The 16,746-nt window shown below is 46.9% G+C and overlaps 2 protein-coding genes across 6 annotated transcripts; one reads left to right on the top strand and one right to left on the bottom strand.

Annotated features, from left to right (window-relative positions):
• The first annotated feature begins 2,704 nt into the window (after positions 1-2,704).
• On the top strand, positions 2,705-13,540 carry sp2 (sp2 transcription factor). Of its 5 annotated transcripts, XM_061088650.1 has the most exons (9): positions 2,705-2,755; positions 4,713-4,789; positions 6,107-6,673; positions 6,791-6,856; positions 7,095-7,313; positions 7,615-7,912; positions 9,436-9,610; positions 9,848-10,041; positions 10,127-13,540. In XM_061088650.1, exons 1-9 carry the CDS (start codon positions 2,749-2,751, stop codon positions 10,225-10,227), a joined length of 1,704 nt encoding a protein of 567 aa, XP_060944633.1. In that variant the 5' UTR covers positions 2,705-2,748; the 3' UTR covers positions 10,228-13,540. The 5 variants fall into 5 exon arrangements, with proteins under 5 accessions (XP_060944633.1, XP_060944609.1, XP_060944626.1 ...); XM_061088626.1 differs by having other exon boundaries at positions 6,107-6,856; XM_061088643.1 differs by having other exon boundaries at positions 2,722-2,759; positions 6,107-6,856.
• A 1,467-nt stretch (positions 13,541-15,007) lies between these two features.
• LOC133015876 (tripartite motif-containing protein 16-like) lies at positions 15,008-16,687 on the bottom strand. The gene has a single exon (XM_061083167.1). The coding sequence runs from the start codon at positions 16,685-16,687 to the stop codon at positions 15,008-15,010; it is 1,680 nt and encodes a 559-aa protein (XP_060939150.1).
• Between the last annotated feature and the right edge of the window lie 59 nt (positions 16,688-16,746).

Below are 16,746 nucleotides of genomic sequence, written 5' to 3'. Positions count from 1 at the left end.
ACACTTCTGACATATTTTGTGACAAATTTGTTATAAACAACTTGTTTGCATCAGTTTCACACTGACACAACATGAAAATCCCTTTGGAGCTCTGGGTCACATCCGATTCTGACTCCTGGTTCTGGGTCACATCCAATCCTGACTCCTGGTTCTGGATCACATCCGATCCTGACTCCTGGTTCTGGATCACATCCGATCCTGACTCCTGGTTCTGGGTCACATCCGATCCTGACTCCTGGTTCTGGGTCACAACAGATTCTAACTCCGGGTTCTGGATCACATCCGATTTTGACTCCTGGTTCTGGATCACATCCGATCCTGACTCCTGGTTCTGGGTCACATCCGATCCTGACTCCTGGTTCTGGATCACAACAGATTCTGACTCCTGGTTTTGCTCACATCTGATTCTGACCCCTGGTTTTGGATCACATCCGATTCTGACTCCTGGTTCTGGGTCACATCCGATCCTGACTCCTGGTTCTGGGTCACAACAGATTCTAACTCCGGGTTCTGGGTCACATCCGATTCTGACTCCTGGTTCTGGGTCACATCCGAACCTGACTCCTGGTTTTGCTCACATCCGATTCTGACTCCTGGTTCTGGGTCACATCCGATTCTGACTCCTGGTTCTGGATCACAACAGATTCTGACTCCTGGTTCTGGATCACAACAGATTCTGACTCCTGGTTCTGGGTCACATCCGATCCTGACTCCTGGTTCTGGATCACAAAAGATCCTGACTCCTGGTTCTGGGTCACATCCGATCCTGACTCCTGGTTCTTGGTCACATCTGATCCTGACTCCTAGTTCTGGGTCACATCAGATTCTGACTCCTGGTTCTGGGTCAAATCCGATCCTGACTCCTGGTTCTTGGTCACATCTGATCCTGACTCCTGGTTCTGGGTCACATCCGATCCTGACTCCTGGTTCTGGATCACATCCGAACCTGACTCCTGGTTTTGCTCACATCCGATTCTGACTCCTGGTTCTGGGTCATATCCGATTCTGACTCCTGGTTCTGGGTCACATCCGAACCTGACTCCTGGTTTTGCTCACATCCGATTCTGACTCCTGGTTCTGGGTCACATCCGATTCTGACTCCTGGTTCTGGATCACAACAGATTCTGACTCCTGGTTCTGGGTCACATCCGATTCTGACTCCTGGTTCTGGATCACAACAGATTCTGACTCCTGGTTCTGGATCACAACAGATTCTGACTCCTGGTTCTGGGTCACATCCGATCCTGACTCCTGGTTCTGGATCACATCCGATCCTGACTCCTGGTTCTGGATCACATCCGATCCTGACTCCTGGTTCTGGGTCACATCCGATCCTGACTCCTGGTTCTGGGTCACATCCGATTCTGACTCTTGGTTCTGGATCCCATCCGATCCTGACTCCTGGTTCTGGATCACAACAGATCCTGACTCCTGGTTCAGGGTCACATCCGATTCTGACTCTTGGTTCTGGGTCACATCTGATTCTTATTCTTGGTTCTGGGTCACATCCGATTCTGACTCCTGGATCTGGGTCACATCTGATTCTTATTCTTGGTTCTGGATCACATCCGATTCTGACTCCTGGTTCTGGATCACATCCGATCCTGACTCCTGGTTTTGCTCACATCTGATTCTGACTCCTGGTTTTGGATCACATCAGATTCTGACTCCTGGTTCTGGGTCACATCCGACCCTGACTCCTGGTTTTGGATAACATCCGATTCTGACTCTTGGTTCTGGATCCCATCCGATCCTGACTCCTGGTTCTGGATCACAACAGATCCTGACTCCTGGTTCAGGGTCACATCCGATTCTGACTCTTGGTTCTGGGTCACATCTGATTCTTATTCTTGGTTCTGGGTCACATCCGATTCTGACTCCTGGATCTGGGTCACATCTGATTCTTATTCTTGGTTCTGGATCACATCCGATTCTGACTCCTGGTTCTGGATCACATCCGATCCTGACTCCTGGTTTTGCTCACATCTGATTCTGACTCCTGGTTTTGTATCACATCAGATTCTGACTCCTGGTTCTGGATCACAACAGATCCTGACTCCTGGTTCTGGATCACAACAGATCCTGACTCCTGGTTCTGGGTCACATCCGATTCTGACTCCTGGTTCTTGGTCACATCAGATTCTGGGTCATATCCGATCCTGACTCCTGGTTCTGGATCACATCCTGAAACACTGAAACTCTGAACTCCAAAACATGTCTCCACAGTTTTGGCAGAATTCTACCAAACTGCCTGACAACCAATCAGATGAGATTCAATAAAACCACGAGTCACTGTTTGAAAATCATCAGAACAAATAGACAATTAAATTCTAGACTTTTATTATAAGGAGTTAACGGTGCAACTCCTCGCAGCTCATTGGTCCGCCCGGTTGTCACTCCAGCTTTGGCCGAACATCCTCCTCAGGCCTCTCATTGGTCAGAGCTCACGTCAATCAGCCGAGCTCCTGCTGTCATTGGACACTCGTCCGTCAGGGATTCTACACCAAGGACCCGCCTCCGCCGAACCCAACCTCGACACCCCATTGGCCGAACCCTCCTCCCCTAAGTGACGCACATAAACACCGCGTTTTGATTGGTCGCCTTGAATGTCAATCACAATCACGCCCGGAATCGATTGGCGAGCGCGGCCGTCACTCAGCGCCGCTCCGCCCTCTGATTGGCTGCGCGGCGCGGGGCGGGCTCCTCCCCGGGCTCGGTGTTCGAGGCCCGCGGACGGAGAATGTCGTCATGAGCGGTGGGTGAGGATTCAAACATCGGTGTTTATCTGTGTTTCTACTGCGCTGAGCGGGGATTCGACACCGGGACGCGGCGCCGGGCGCGATGAGCCAGGAGCCGGTGGGTTCCCCCGGGACGCGGGCCGCTCCGGGCACCGGGGCGAGCCTCGCACTTCCGGGAAGGGGGCTGCCTCTTTCCGTAACGTTATCAAAGAGTTTGCAGCTAGCTTAGTCCGCAGCTAGCTTAGTGTTAGGCTAGCGGGGCTAAGTGTGAGGCTAGCGGGGATAGGTGTTAGGCTAGCGGGGATCGGTGTGAGGCTAGCGGGGCTAAGTGTTAGGCTAGCGGGGCTAAGTGTTAGGCTAGCGGGGATCGGTGTGAGGCTAGCGGTGCTAAGTGTTAAGCTAGCGGGGATCAGTGTGCAGCTAAAGGGGATCAGTGTGTAGCTAGTGGTGCTAAGTGTTAGGCTAGCGGGGATCAGTGTGTAGCTAGTGGTGCTAAGTGTTAGGCTAGCGGGGATCAGTGTGCAGCTAGCGGGGATCAGTGTGCAGCTAGCGGGGATCGGTGTGAGGCTAGCGGGGCTAAGTGTTAGGCTAGCGGGGCTCAGTGTGCAGCTAGCGGTGCTAGGTGTGCAGCTAGCGGGGATCAGTGTGCAGCTAGCGGGGCTAGGTGTGCAGCTAGCGGGGATCAGTGTGCAGCTAGCGGTGCTAAGTGTTAGGCTAGCGGGGATCAGTGTGAGGCTAGCGGTGCTAAGTGTTAGGCTAGCGGGGATCAGTGTGGAGCTAGCGGGGATCAGTGTGCAGCTAGCGGGGATCAGTGTGTAGCTAGCGGGGATCAGTGTGTAGCTAGCGGTGCTAAGTGTTAGGCTGGCGGGGCTATGTGTGCAGCTAGCGGTGCTAAGTGTGCAGCTAGCATAGCTGAAGTAGCGGCTCTCACTGGACATCCTTTCAAGCGACGATCCCATTTCGGTTCGTTGAATGCAGCTGCACACGGACACAGTTAGCTCGAGCTAGCTGCTAGCTGTTAAGTCAGTGATGCTAGTTAGCTCCGCTGGCTAACGGTAGCTGCTCCTCCACAGCCGAGCTGGATCCCTCTGGGGCCGCTGTGGAACCAGTGTGCAACCAGTGGGCTGAACTGGTTCCTCACCTGTCAATCATATATTAATATTGTTGATACACTTTCTTTCCTGTGAAATGTGAAAGTTCCTGATCCAAAGTAATTGGTTGAGTGGAGGAAGTGAGATGTGTTATTTGTGTGAGTTAGAGATGTCACCTCATGGGCAGACAACCGGGCAGACAACCAGGACAACTTGGTGGAAGGAGGCCGTTCTGGGCAGAGCATGCATCAGTCATTCCTTTCCCCACTTTCTTTAATATTTGGAAATAAAAAACACGCTCAGTGATTTCTCAGAGAATAATTCACGCCTCTAGATGAAAACATCAGGAATGTTCCGTATTTCAAAAACCTCTTGTGTTTACTGGAGATACACCCGCTCTCAAACTCATGGGGCATCCTGCGCTGACTGTCTTCATAGAATCTAATATTCACAGTGCACTTCCTGTCTTCTTCTGTCATAATGCATCTGACCACAGTCCAGCATTGTAGTTCTTCAGAAAGCATCTGAATCATTGCCAGTAGCTTGATATTTGTTTGCTCATATGTTTCCAGGACCAAACTCAGCAACTCTCAGCTCAGTTTGTTGTTATTTTGCACGTTTCCTACATAACGGACGATCCAAATCCCAAAGCCCACAGTTCTGCTTCATGTTGTAAAGATCTAATCCATCAGTAGGTTTCATTCATTCTAAATTCTGTACCTCATCTGTGGTTAATGCCTTTATTAGCACTGGTGACCTGGTAGTGTAATAGATGCTCGTTTATATGTCAGATGTTTGTGGTGCTTTCTCCGATGTTTGTGTTGTGTAGGAATGTGTAGTTGTTGAACAGCCTGAATGTGACTGCTGTGTCTGTGTTTTCCAGAACAACAGGACAGTATGGCCACCACTGTTGCTGTCAGTCCCAGTGAATACCTCCAGCCCTCCACCGCTTCCACACAAGTGAGTGACGGCCGGATGTCGTTCCCTGCTTCTCTCTCTCTCTCTCTCTCTTTCTCTCCCACTCTGTGACTCCTGATCCCCGTGTGGCACTGGAGGAACATTTTAGATTTTATTCTAACGTCCATTTGTTGATGCATTTCAAACATGTAGCGTGATCTACATTAAAGAGAATAAAACCAGCTTTGTGACACAACACTTATCTGAGCATAAACAGTTTTGACCTTAGGGAACAATATCTGGAACAATAATAATCCACATGTCCACTTAGAAGCTTTTTCTGAGCTTTCACAGGTGACTTCAGCTTCGACTGAAGGTGTAGTGGGAAACCCCAAAAGACTGAGTGGACCTTTGAGTCTGGAATATTTTGTCAGGCAAGACTAAAAGTCATCTTGGATTTTGGTCACTGGAATATTGAGATAAACGTTAAATTATTCTTCTCAGCATTTTTCTGGAAGATTTCCAGAGGGAGATCACAAATGTCTGAGTCGGTTGCTCCACACATGTTCCTCCAGCCTCCTTAGAAAGGGTCTGGAAAATGTCCCAGTGGGTCCCAGCGAGTCCCAGCGAGTCCAAGCGAGTCCAAGCGAGTCCCAGCGAGTCCAAGCGAGTCCCAGCGAGTCCCAGCGAGTCGCAGCGAGTCCCAGAAAGTCCAAGTGAATCCCAGCGAGTCCCAGCGAGTCGCAGCGAGTCCCAGAAAGTCCAAGCGAGTCCCAGTGAGTCCCAGTGAGTCCAAGTGAGTCCCAGTGAGTCCCAGTGAGTCCCAGTGAGTCCCAGTGAGTCCAAGCGAGTCCCAGCGAGTCCAAGCGAGTCCAAGCGAGTCCCAGTGAGTCCCAGCGAGTCCCAGCGAGTCCCAGCGAGTCCATGTGAGTCCATGTGAGCAAATACAATACAATTTTCGTGGCATTTTTCGAGTTGATGTCCGGAGCAACTGACTCGGACAAGGGATCATTTCAGGAGGATACACCCTGAGTTCAGTAAGTGTCATGTCGGTGTCCCTCAGCCCGGTCAGAGGCTTTTCATCCTCGCTGATGGCTCAGGTACATGAAGTTGTCCAGTGTAGATAAAGTTCTTAAAATAGCTGGAGCTTCCTTGTCCCGCAGCTTGAGGATCACACACACACACGGACACAAAACCTTTGCAGGTGGAAACTCACATATACGACACTGTATGTGCTTCTCATCTCTCACCATCTCCGTATCTCTCTCTCTCTCTCTCTCTCTCTCTCTCTCTCTGTGTTGACCTGTTTCTGCTCAGGTTGGTTGTAATGCCGACTGTGTGAGTAGCATCTGAGTTGTGTGATTGTGTATCTGCCTGCAGGACACCCAGCCCTCTCCTCTGGCCCTCCTGGCTGCAACCTGTAGTAAAATCGGCCCTCCTGCTGCCCAGGCTCCCGTCACATCTCCTCCATCGCAGCCGCAGCCTCGCAGGCTCCTCCCTATAAAGCCGGCTCCGATCGCCCCGGCGCCGCCCAAGAACCTGGGGTTCCTCTCCACCAAGGGCAATGTTATCCAGCTGCCGGCCGGCCTGGGCTCCACGGCCCCCGGGAGCCCCATCGTCCTCACCATCCAGCAGAGCCCGGCTCGCAGCAACACCTCGGCCCCCGGCAACATCCAGTACCAGGTGATGCCGCAGATGCAGGGACCCCAGACTATTCAGATGATGCCGCAGGGGGGTCAGTTCCAGCTCATACCCGGCACCAACCAGGCCATCCTCACCACTCCAATGACCGTACCGGCCCCCGCGGCGGCCACCGCTCCGGTCACGCCGCAGAAGACTGTCGCCATCAAGCCGTGTCCTAAGTCGCGGAGGCCGAACAGCTCGGCGGCTCACATGGTGCAGCTGCCCGGGGGGCTCACGCTGCCGCTCAACGTGGCCACGGGAGAGGTGGGTGGGACTCAGATCATCACAGAGACGGCCACTCTCACTCCTGGGAAGGGACGACGGGGGAGGAGGAAGAAAGTGGTTCTGGCTTCACAAACTCCACTGTCTCATCCTGCACAGGCCGCCTCCCCCCCCCCGGAGCAGATGGAGACCATCCTGATCGAAGCTGGCGACAACATCATACAGGTAGATCTGAGCTGCAAAACAAGAATCCAATGTTGTGTCGAACAATGTTAATGTGAAGTTTCTGGACTTGTAGGGACCAGTGACTTCCTGGGTAAGACAGTTTATTTCTATAGTGTTCATGTCAGGACCTCTTCATGTGTCCGAGTCAGGTGTCAGTCACTCACCGGTTCAGATGTAAGAGTGGATCTAAAGCCTGAGCATCACAGTGACCTCTCTCCTCCTGTGTCTGTGCCTCCAGGCTGGCAACAACCTCCTGATCGTGCAGAGTCCCGGGCAGCCGGCCATGGTGCAGCAGGTGCAGCTGGTGCAGCCCAAACAGGATTCTCAAATGGTTCAGATCCCGCAGCAGGCACTGAAGGTGGTGCAGGCCGCCTCCGCCACTCTGCCGCCCGTCCCCCAGAGACAGCCGGCCCCCACCAACCTGCAGGTCTCTCCCACAGATCCGTCGCCAACACAGGTATCCAATCACACGGACTCTTAATGTGACAAGTTACCGTTTGAACGCATCGAACCGTGAGTGAGTTGGTGTGTTGACGACTTTTCGATCACGCGGGGAAGAGGCGTAACTGAAAAAGCGGGAAACACCAGAGAAAGTTCGGACCTCATTTTGTGGATATTCGCCGAGGTTCATGTCGGAAAACGTCTCCGTTACATATCGTTGTTTTTATGTATTTTTTTTGGTGTTATTAAAATATTTATCCATTGTCTCTCCAGTTATAAGAAAACCTCTGACATCATTAAACATTTCTTCTCCTCAGATCTTCTTCAAAACAGCGTCGGGTGATTGGCAGTCAGTTCTGCTCCAGGACTCGGTCTCCACCACAACAGCCCCCCCCACCACGTCTGTCGCCACCGCTACGACTTCGCCGCCGGCCGGCACCAAAAGGACGCTGGCGGGGGGGCGGAAGGAAAGGACTCTGGCAAAAATTGCCCCGGCGGGGGGGATGATGGCGCTGAACCCGACGCAGCTCCCCTCGGCTGCGCAGGCGGTGCAGACGATCAGCATCAACGGGGTCCAAGTGCAGGGAGTTCCTGTCACCATCACCAACGCTGGGGGTGAGTCCCGGGCGCCGCGGAGTCGTTTCACTTCCTCACGAGAAACATGGAACCGGAATCATTTGAGTTATGGAGCAATCCTGCTAAAAAACAAGGAAACAAACAAGCTATTCATCGCACGGGGGTGAAAACATAACCTCCTGATGGAACGCGTCACTAAGACATCAAACAGGAAGTGAATTATACTAAAGTCTCTAAAACTTTGAGAATCAGTTTTGCTTTTTATTAAAATTTGTTGGACAGAACTTTGAGACTAAATGTTGTGGATCTTTAATCACGCTACATCTGAAAGTCTATTATTTTTTCAGTGTTTTATATATTTATAAAAAAAGGTCGTAGGGACATTTTATTCTCTTTGAAAATACAAATCTCACGTGACAAAGTTATCGTGATAACTCTACTTAAACACAACATACAGTAGTCATTGGGGTTGCAAAATTCCGGGAATTTTCAAAGTTGGAAACTTTCCATGGGAATTAACGGGAATAAACGGGAATATACGGGAATTAACGGGAATAAACTGGAAATGTTGTGGGTAATTTATAGTAACTGTGTTTACCTTGTCATATTCAGACATAAATATAAACATTTTGTTGTGTCATAGGCTGATTTGAGCCCTGAGGAAACTTTGGGCACTTGACTATATGCTCCTGCATCGTTGTGTCATTCTTAACATAGGTCTTTGCACAGTATTTGCTAATGTTCACAGCCTTTCCTTCTACATTGGATGAGGTGAAATGTCTCCACACATGAGAGAGTGCACGTGGCATTGTTCTGTAGAAGAAGATGAGAAAAAAGTTTGTAAAAAAACACTAATGCAATGCCAGAGATATAAATAGTTAGCCAAACAATTGGAATCGTCTGTAAACATATTTTACAATTGATGGATAAATGAATGGAAATAGGCTAGATGAACAGATGAACAATCCTCAATCAGCATGCTAATATATTTTCCCCAGTAATATCATGGAAACTTACCTGACTAGTCCTGCACTCTACAGCAGGCCTCAATAGCCCTGCTGTAGAGTGAAGCATGCTGGGAGTTATCTGTGCATGTGCTGGAAGAATGACCAGTGGAGGGTTGAAACTCAACGTTCCATACGTCTTTAAAATAGAGTTTTGAATGATGTTTTTATTGCTCAGCCTTTAATTTGCATAGTTTTGTTTTTTTCCAAAATTCCCGAGCTTAATATTCCCGTGGAAAGTTTCCGGAAAGTTTCCGAAAATTTACCGGAAACTTTCCGCCCCTTTGCAACCCTAGTAGTCATACAATGAAAGTTGTGTGTTTTAGTTGTGATGCATCATATTGACATATACTACAAGAGCAACATTTGATCCGGAGAGATTTGAATCCTTTCATGTAAAAGCCACAGCCCATTACTTTCATGTCAGTTTTATATTAATGTTCATTAACCATTGATTCGAGTTCCTGTCCGACGTGACGCCGGCTCTCAGCTGGTCGTCTCATCAGAGGCTCTTGGCCGCTGCGTCTCTCACACTGCGTCTGTCCCCGTGTCCCTCAGGCCAGCAGCACCTCACCATGCAGGCCATGCAGGGGGGGGGGCTCCAGCTGGCGGCGCAGGGCCAGGCCGCCATGCAGGTGGACCAGACCCTCACTCTGGAGCTGCCCGGTCAGCCAGGGGAGAAGAAGCGACGCATGGCGTGCACCTGCCCCAACTGTAAAGACGCAGACAAGAGGTCAGTACAGTTTAGCACAATACCATCGATTCTCTCGTCCAGGTCTTTTGGGGGGATGTGGTTCTGGAAGAAACATTTAATAAAGAGAGGAGAACAAATATTTAGATGCTCGAGGGAACATTATCAACTGAAGAACTGATTCCTGGACAGATTTGCAATTGGAAAATCAACGTGTTTGCACCTTGAGATTGTTTGAAAGATTTTAAATCTTGCTGAATGTGCTTGTGTACGCTGCAGGCCCGGGGAGGTCGGGAAGAGGAAGCACATCTGCCACGTCCCCGGCTGCGAGAAGACGTTCAGGAAGACGTCTCTGCTCCGAGCTCACGTCCGGCTGCACACCGGAGAGAGACCCTTCGCCTGCAACTGGGTGTTCTGCGGGAAACGCTTCACGCGCAGTGACGAGCTGCAGCGGCACGCCAGGACGCACACAGGTGCCGTACACAAGTCTGTCATTGTAATAGACTTTGTTATTAAAAACCATGATCCCCCTCCTCACTGTTTGTGTTTCCCCCACAGGAGACAAGCGCTTTGAGTGCAGCCAGTGTCAGAAACGCTTCATGAGGAGCGACCACCTGACGAAGCATTACAAGACGCACATAAACACCAAGAACCTGTGAGCGCACCGTGCACTCGGCGTGTTCACACACAAACTCAAGACTGTTAGTGGAGCTGCAGAGGGGACGAGACGAGGGGAGACTGAGACTTATCCCATAATGGGAAATACTCCAAAAACCAGTCCCTGTATCTCCGCTCATTCCTCGAGGACGCTGTGTAGTGTGGTGTACAGAGAGATCCCTTCTGATGGACTTCAAACTGACCCAGCACATTTAATAATAGAAGATTATTTTTGTTTGTTTTATTTTTCCCTCTGGTCCGAGCGGAGTCCAGAGCCAGCGACGACTGAACGTGTGAAGTGACTCGAAGAGGAGTCTCCAGACGCAGATGCACCACTCTGCCTGCTTATTTATGAACTTCTTTGGTAGAAGAATAATTCAGACTCCCACTCCCGAGACCACAGGACTCACGGCTTCACCGAGAGTTTCCACCGCTTCACTTTGAGTTTTTTCTTCCCCTACAAATCATTCTCCACTTTTTGTTTTTTTTCGTGGAACATCGGGAACTCTGACAAATTGTCTGTGAAGAAGCAAAAAAAAAGAGAATTTGACGCAGTGTTTTATAAATTTACCAAAAAATATCTTTTACCTGGAAATAATCTATTTGTGTTTTAGCAGAAGTTTTTTTTGCTGATTTACCCAAAAAAAGTTGGGGACCACAAGACTTTTTCAGTTTACATTGGCTATTTTTAAAGTGTGTATATGCGTATTATTATACATAATATTAATAATGATAATAAACTATTTATATATTTTTTTCATACAGTCGTTACAAATTGATTTGGAATAGGATTGACATAAAATCAAAAGAGACTAAATGAGAAAGTTTAGAACGAGATGTTAAAAAACAATAAGAAAGAAAGAGAAGTTCGAGACTCAGTCGAGAAGAAACGAGTTCGGAATGATTTCGGACTCTGGAACAGTTTCACCGTTCGGGGCCAGACGTCACTGTGCCTTAAAAGTTAGCATTAATGTTTTTAAATCATTTTTCAAACATACCACAAACCAAGAGATTCTGGACTTGGATTAGTTTGGTGATGACTTGGTGAAGAGCAAAGTTCTGAATGTGACAAGAAGAGGGAACAAATGTGAAGTCTGCAAATGTTACAGACGGCGACTGGACCCAGATGGTTAAAGAAAACGTAGAAATGTGGATTGTCCTGCAATCACCTGTGGAAAATACCGTCTGGTTGCTGAAGTTTCCGTGGCAGCGTCGTGGAGAAAGTTTCAACTTTGAATATACAGAAAGTATTTTAGGCTTTTGTACAGGCTTGAGTTTTAATTGGATTATAACAGGACCGGATCCTTGCAGTGTGTCACAACCAGGTTGAGATGAAAGGTCTCAGGTGAAGGATCGTATTAAACGTGAAGGTGTTTACAGGACAGATTAATAACCGGTGAGAGTGAACGGTTCCAGGTTGAATTCTGTTTAATAGATTTAACACACGTGGCAACTGTACTAACAACCTGTCACGTATGAAACTATAGCATGTGTACTACCTAAAGTTCTCTACGTTCAGAGAAACGCTGCAACAATATTCAACTCTCAGTGCAACGTCTTCATTTCCTGTGTAATCGAGGGCGACAGGCTCTGGGTGCGTTAAGCTGAATTCAGTGAGATGTTATTGACACGCTCTCTTCCCTCTGAAACCCAGCTGCTACCCGACGGGTACGCTTCCGTCTCGGGCTGGGCATCCAACTTCAATATGTCTTGGTACCAAATGTTCCACCGGATTCACCAAATAGTTATTGATTCAAATACAACTTTCACATGTTTAATCGAAGTTCACCAACGGCTGCTTCTGTGAGGACGAACCAACGTACACCCGATTCTTTAATTAACCGATAAAGTGTTTCAGTATTTTGTATATTTTTTAAAAACATGTTTATACTCCTAAAAAAACAAACAAAAAAAACAAATTTGGTAGCTGAACCAAATGATTCCCAGTCCAACCGACTCCTCGAGTAAACACGATTCCAGGGTAACTGCTCTTCTGCTTTATCACAGTATAGTTTTCATTCGGTGATTTGTAGCCTATGCATTGCTGAAAATACGATCAGATTTCAAACTCTTTGCTCTAACTCGACAATCATGTCACAAGATGCAAAAAAAACAACAAAACGCTTTCTCAGGCCTCAGCTTGTGTTTGATTTTCTTTTCCAGCTATGTGATAGCTTTAATTCTGACGTTTCCCTCTGATGACCAGCATTAGGCCGACTGTACAGTATTCACATGTCACTTATCATTTGCTTTATAGCAAACAAACTGTTGCTGATATCGTTTTTTGATATAATGAAGATGTTCTCTAACAGGTCCTCAGTCAGTTTGACGCTCGCTTTTTTCTTTTTATCCAACAAATACAGTGAATTATTTTATTATAAGCTTTTTGGTCAAATGAGCTCGGTGCCATGACACAGTTGAGTTTTCACTGTGGCGTGTTTTAATACTGTGACATGCGTGTGCAGTGGAAGGTGCAGCCTCGCTGAACACGATCCAACAACCACCTTCCTCTCTGCACACGACACAGAGGTTTGACCAAAAAGCTCAAAACAGGTCAGACATGTTTTTAGTGCACTTTGAGTTTAGTACTTCACGGCGGCGGCAGACGGTTTAAAGCGTAGGTGGCCAATATTTGGTGTATTTTTTTAAGAATGTGTCCGGAGAATATGCGATGCCATTGGGACGGATAGAAAGAGCCTGCTCATATTTATGTTCACGTCTGACTATGTAAATACAGTGTGTGTCTGGGAGACACGGTAAATGTAGGATATTAAAAAATGCAAGTTAAGCTGCCCAGTGTTGAGGTTGGTGCGACCAGCCCTGAAGAAAACAGACTTTGTACAGCGTGCAAAGAATAACATATAATGTGACATCGTTTAGCTTCATTCCTGCTTTGTATAAGACTTGTAGATCTTCTTTTCTATTGAATTTAAGATGCCTTAGATAGCTACACCCAGTATTTCATGATGTTTTCTGTCTAATTCCAGGTAACAACATTTGTAAAATTCCTTCTGTTTTTAACTTATGTTACATGCTAATGTCATGTGCACTGATCAAAATCACAGGTTCCAAAATTTGTCAATTTAACCTCCGTTGTCATTCAAACGTAATGAGATTTTTTTAAAATTGAGACGTTTCTCTGAGAGCTTTTCTCCTTCTCCACACACGTGGTCACGATGTGATGCAGCCGGCGCTGCGGGTTCATCAGGAGAAGCCAGAGAACCAGGAGTTTGTTTTATAACTTGTATAAAGTTGCTAAAACACGACGTTTGCTCCTTTTCTACTTCACCCCCTCAATAAACAACTCAAACTGTTTCTGCGTCTCTTTCGATTTTTGTTTTGTTTAGTGTTTATTGACAATTGTTGATATATGTAAACGTGAAATCACAGTTTGTCAAGGGGAGAATCCAAAGGTACAGATTTGTTTCAATCACAGAACCTGTTAAGCCTTTAAATAAAATAAAGTGGTAAATAAGACATAGATATCATTCTGAGAATATACATTTTTCATGTTAGTTTGTGTATTCTACACTTTATATTTAAATGTAGAGCGTTGCACCTGTTTTGATAAATTATGACAATGACACGTGTTTTATTTCGTTGCAGAAACAAACGCTGAAGAAACATTGAACTAATTGAAAAATGTCATGTAAATTTCAGTGTAGATTATAAATCTTTTAAAAATTCCTTTAAGCTATTCTTGTAACGTTGTGCCTTTATTTTGCTATTTCTTATTCCTTTATTTAAAAGCTGAAGCTCAGAATTTAAATAAAAACTTTAATTTCTTCCTCAAAATAATTGATTGATTCATGAATGTTTAATAAAACATTTCAATGGAAAATAGTTTATGATAAGATGAGATAATCTTAATTATCTTATCTCATGGTGTCTTATAATAAATAAACTACAAGGACATTGAAGGAGAAAAACAGTGAAACATAAATAAACGAGCACAGGCAGTTTCAAGCCTGTTGTGGTCGGTGAAGAGTTCGATGACCAAACGCTCGTCTCTGCGTTGCATGCGTTTGTGATTTTTAGTCATGGTGTCTTTGTAGATGTCATCAGGTCGCGACTCTTGTCCTACATGTCTAGTTTGAACTTGATTGGACCAAATATGTCTGAGATACAGAAGCTTGTGTTTTGATAGCGTGTATCAAACTTTGACGCCAGGCCACGGTCACACGGTATGATGAAAGCAAGTATACTTAGGCGGTTTATATCTCCATCTTGTTGAAATGACATTCCCAGAAGTTGAAGATGATCTGATGAAAGCCGAAGGACAAGTTCGTCAAAGTACAAATGTGGAAAACGGCCAAAATAGCCATTAAAGTAAAAATGGCGGGCTTCCTGTTTGGTCTAGCATATCTATCCAAGAGACTTATTTGTTTGTTATGAAAAGACACATGTCCCTATAGATTTTTGTAGATGTCGGCCAATCGTAGTGCTGGGGCTGCCCTTTAGGGGGCGCTAGTCAGTTACAGCAATTTCGCCCTGAAAAATCCCCAAAATGGAAATGCAAATCCTTCAAACTACAACAGGGCCTCCCACCGCTCGGTGCTCGGGTGCTTTCAAACACATTCATGTCATTGTAATTATATATTTCTGTCTTTACAAAGTGAGAACTAAATATGTGTGATGAAGGAAGGTCAGTGTTTGATTGACAGCTGATCTCTGTGCGGAGCAGAAACGTCACCACGACGAACGTTGATCAACAAACATCGAGACAAAAGAAATTAAAGATTTACACACAGAATCTAAATCACTGCTTTTAATGACTCAAGTCTATTTGAGTTTACAGAACTCAGCTGTGGATTCATAACCATAAACCCAAACTCCAGCATAGAGAGGCTGAGTGAATGTGGTCTGGACTCTGTGGAGGAGAGTCATGGTGCCAGAGACTCTGTAGAAGGACAGAACACCTGCACTGTGATCCAGGTACACTCCTACTCTGGAGGACACAGGACCTGACACTGGAGTCTTGATTCTGTTGTAATAAAAGCAATAACTGTTTCTATCACAAGATAATGACCAAGATTTATCATTGAATCCAAATATACATTCATCTGAGCCTCCTGCTCTGGTGATATTCTTGTATGTGACTGCTACATCAACTCCTCCCACCCCCACCTTCACCTTCACCTCCCAGTAACAACGTCCAGTCAGACTCTCTCTACTCAGGACCTTAGGCTTATAAATGAATCTGTCTGGGTGATTAGAATAATACTGTCCTTTTCTCATATGTCTTACTTTTCTGTTTCCCTCAGATAATAACAGATGTTTGAATGTTGTGTTTCGATCCATTGTGATTTCCTGTGAATATTTTAAGAAGTCAGCTCTGGTCTCTGGCTCTGGTTGTCGCAGTAAAACATCCACTTGAGACACAATCTGTAAAATCTGTGTCTCTGTCTCACTCAGAATGTCCTGTAGTCGACCTCTGACCTGTGATACAGCTGCTGTCACGTCCTCAAAGTTCCTCAGAGGACGGATCCTGAAGCTGGATGAGTGTGTAGATCCACTGAGTGGTGACAGTGAGGGGTAGTTGTGTATAAACTGGTTGTGATCCTCTGTGTCTGAGAGCTGCTTCAGTTCATGGTCTTTCCTCTTCAGCTCATTGATCTCCTGCTCCAGTCTCTCCTGAAGCTCTCTGACTCGACTCACTTCAGTCTCCTGCTGGGATCTGATCTGCTGCTCCACATCAGAGCTTCTTTTCTCCAGCAGACGGATCAGCTCAGGGAAGATCTCCTCACTGTCCTCCACTGCTTTATCAGCAGAGCCATTGAGGGCCTCCTCCTCCTGTTGAAGCAGCTTCACGTCTTTCTCTGTGTCCTGGACTCTCTGCTGGATTGTTTGTCTCCTCAGCCCGAGCTCTCTCTGCCTCTCAGTCCTTTCTGCTGCAGCTGACACTGTGTCGTGGTCTTTATGTTCCTCCACAGAGCAGAGAGAACAGATACACTGCTGATCAGTGCGGCAGAACATCTTCATCACCTCGTCGTGACGAGAGCAGATGTTCTCCTGGAGCTTCTCCGAGGGCTCCACCAGCTTGTGCTTCTTAAATGCAGCTGACTGAAGATGAGGCTGGAGGTGTTTTTCACAATAAGAGGCCAAACAATTCAAACAGGACTTGAGAGCTTTCAGTTTTCTCCCAGTGCAGACATCACAGGCCACATCTTCAGGTCCAGCAGAGCAGTGATCAGCAGGAGCAGCTTGGAGTCCAGTCTTCTTCAGCTCCTCCAGTGAATCAGCTAACATGGTGCTTGTCTCCAGGACAGGCCTCGTTGTGAAGGTCTGTCTACACTGAGGACAGCTGTAGCTTCCTCTCTCCTCCTCTTTGTCCCAGTGGGTGTTAATACAGCTCTTACAGTAGCTGTGTCCACAGCCAGTAGTCACCGGATCCTTCAGTAGATCCTCACAGATCCAACAGGAGAATCTTTCTCTGTCCAGGTGATTTTCTTGCTGCGCCATTTCAGCTGCTGCCAGAGACTGTAGAACAGATTCACTTCATCTGAACATAAACAGATCTC

Source organism: Limanda limanda, chromosome 2 (assembly GCF_963576545.1).
Source record: "Limanda limanda chromosome 2, fLimLim1.1, whole genome shotgun sequence".
In the NCBI taxonomy this organism is placed as follows: Eukaryota; Metazoa; Chordata; class Actinopteri; order Pleuronectiformes; family Pleuronectidae; genus Limanda; species Limanda limanda.
The sequence above is the reverse complement of the archived record's forward strand: the minus strand, read 5'-3'. Positions and strand labels throughout refer to the sequence as shown.

What these genes read in the sequence shown, in the direction of transcription:
- sp2 (XM_061088626.1), top strand. An exon ending in TGTAAAGACGCAGACAAGAG is followed by an intron (nt 9,611 to 9,847) that starts GTCAGTACAGTT and finishes TGTACGCTGCAG; the next exon opens with GCCCGGGGAGGTCGGGAAGA. An exon ending in GCACGCCAGGACGCACACAG is followed by an intron (nt 10,042 to 10,126) that starts GTGCCGTACACA and finishes TTTCCCCCACAG; the next exon opens with GAGACAAGCGCTTTGAGTGC.
- LOC133015876 (XM_061083167.1), bottom strand. Translation starts at nt 16,687, where the DNA reads ATGGCGCAGCAAGAAAATCACCTGGACAGAGAAAGATTCTCCTGTTGG.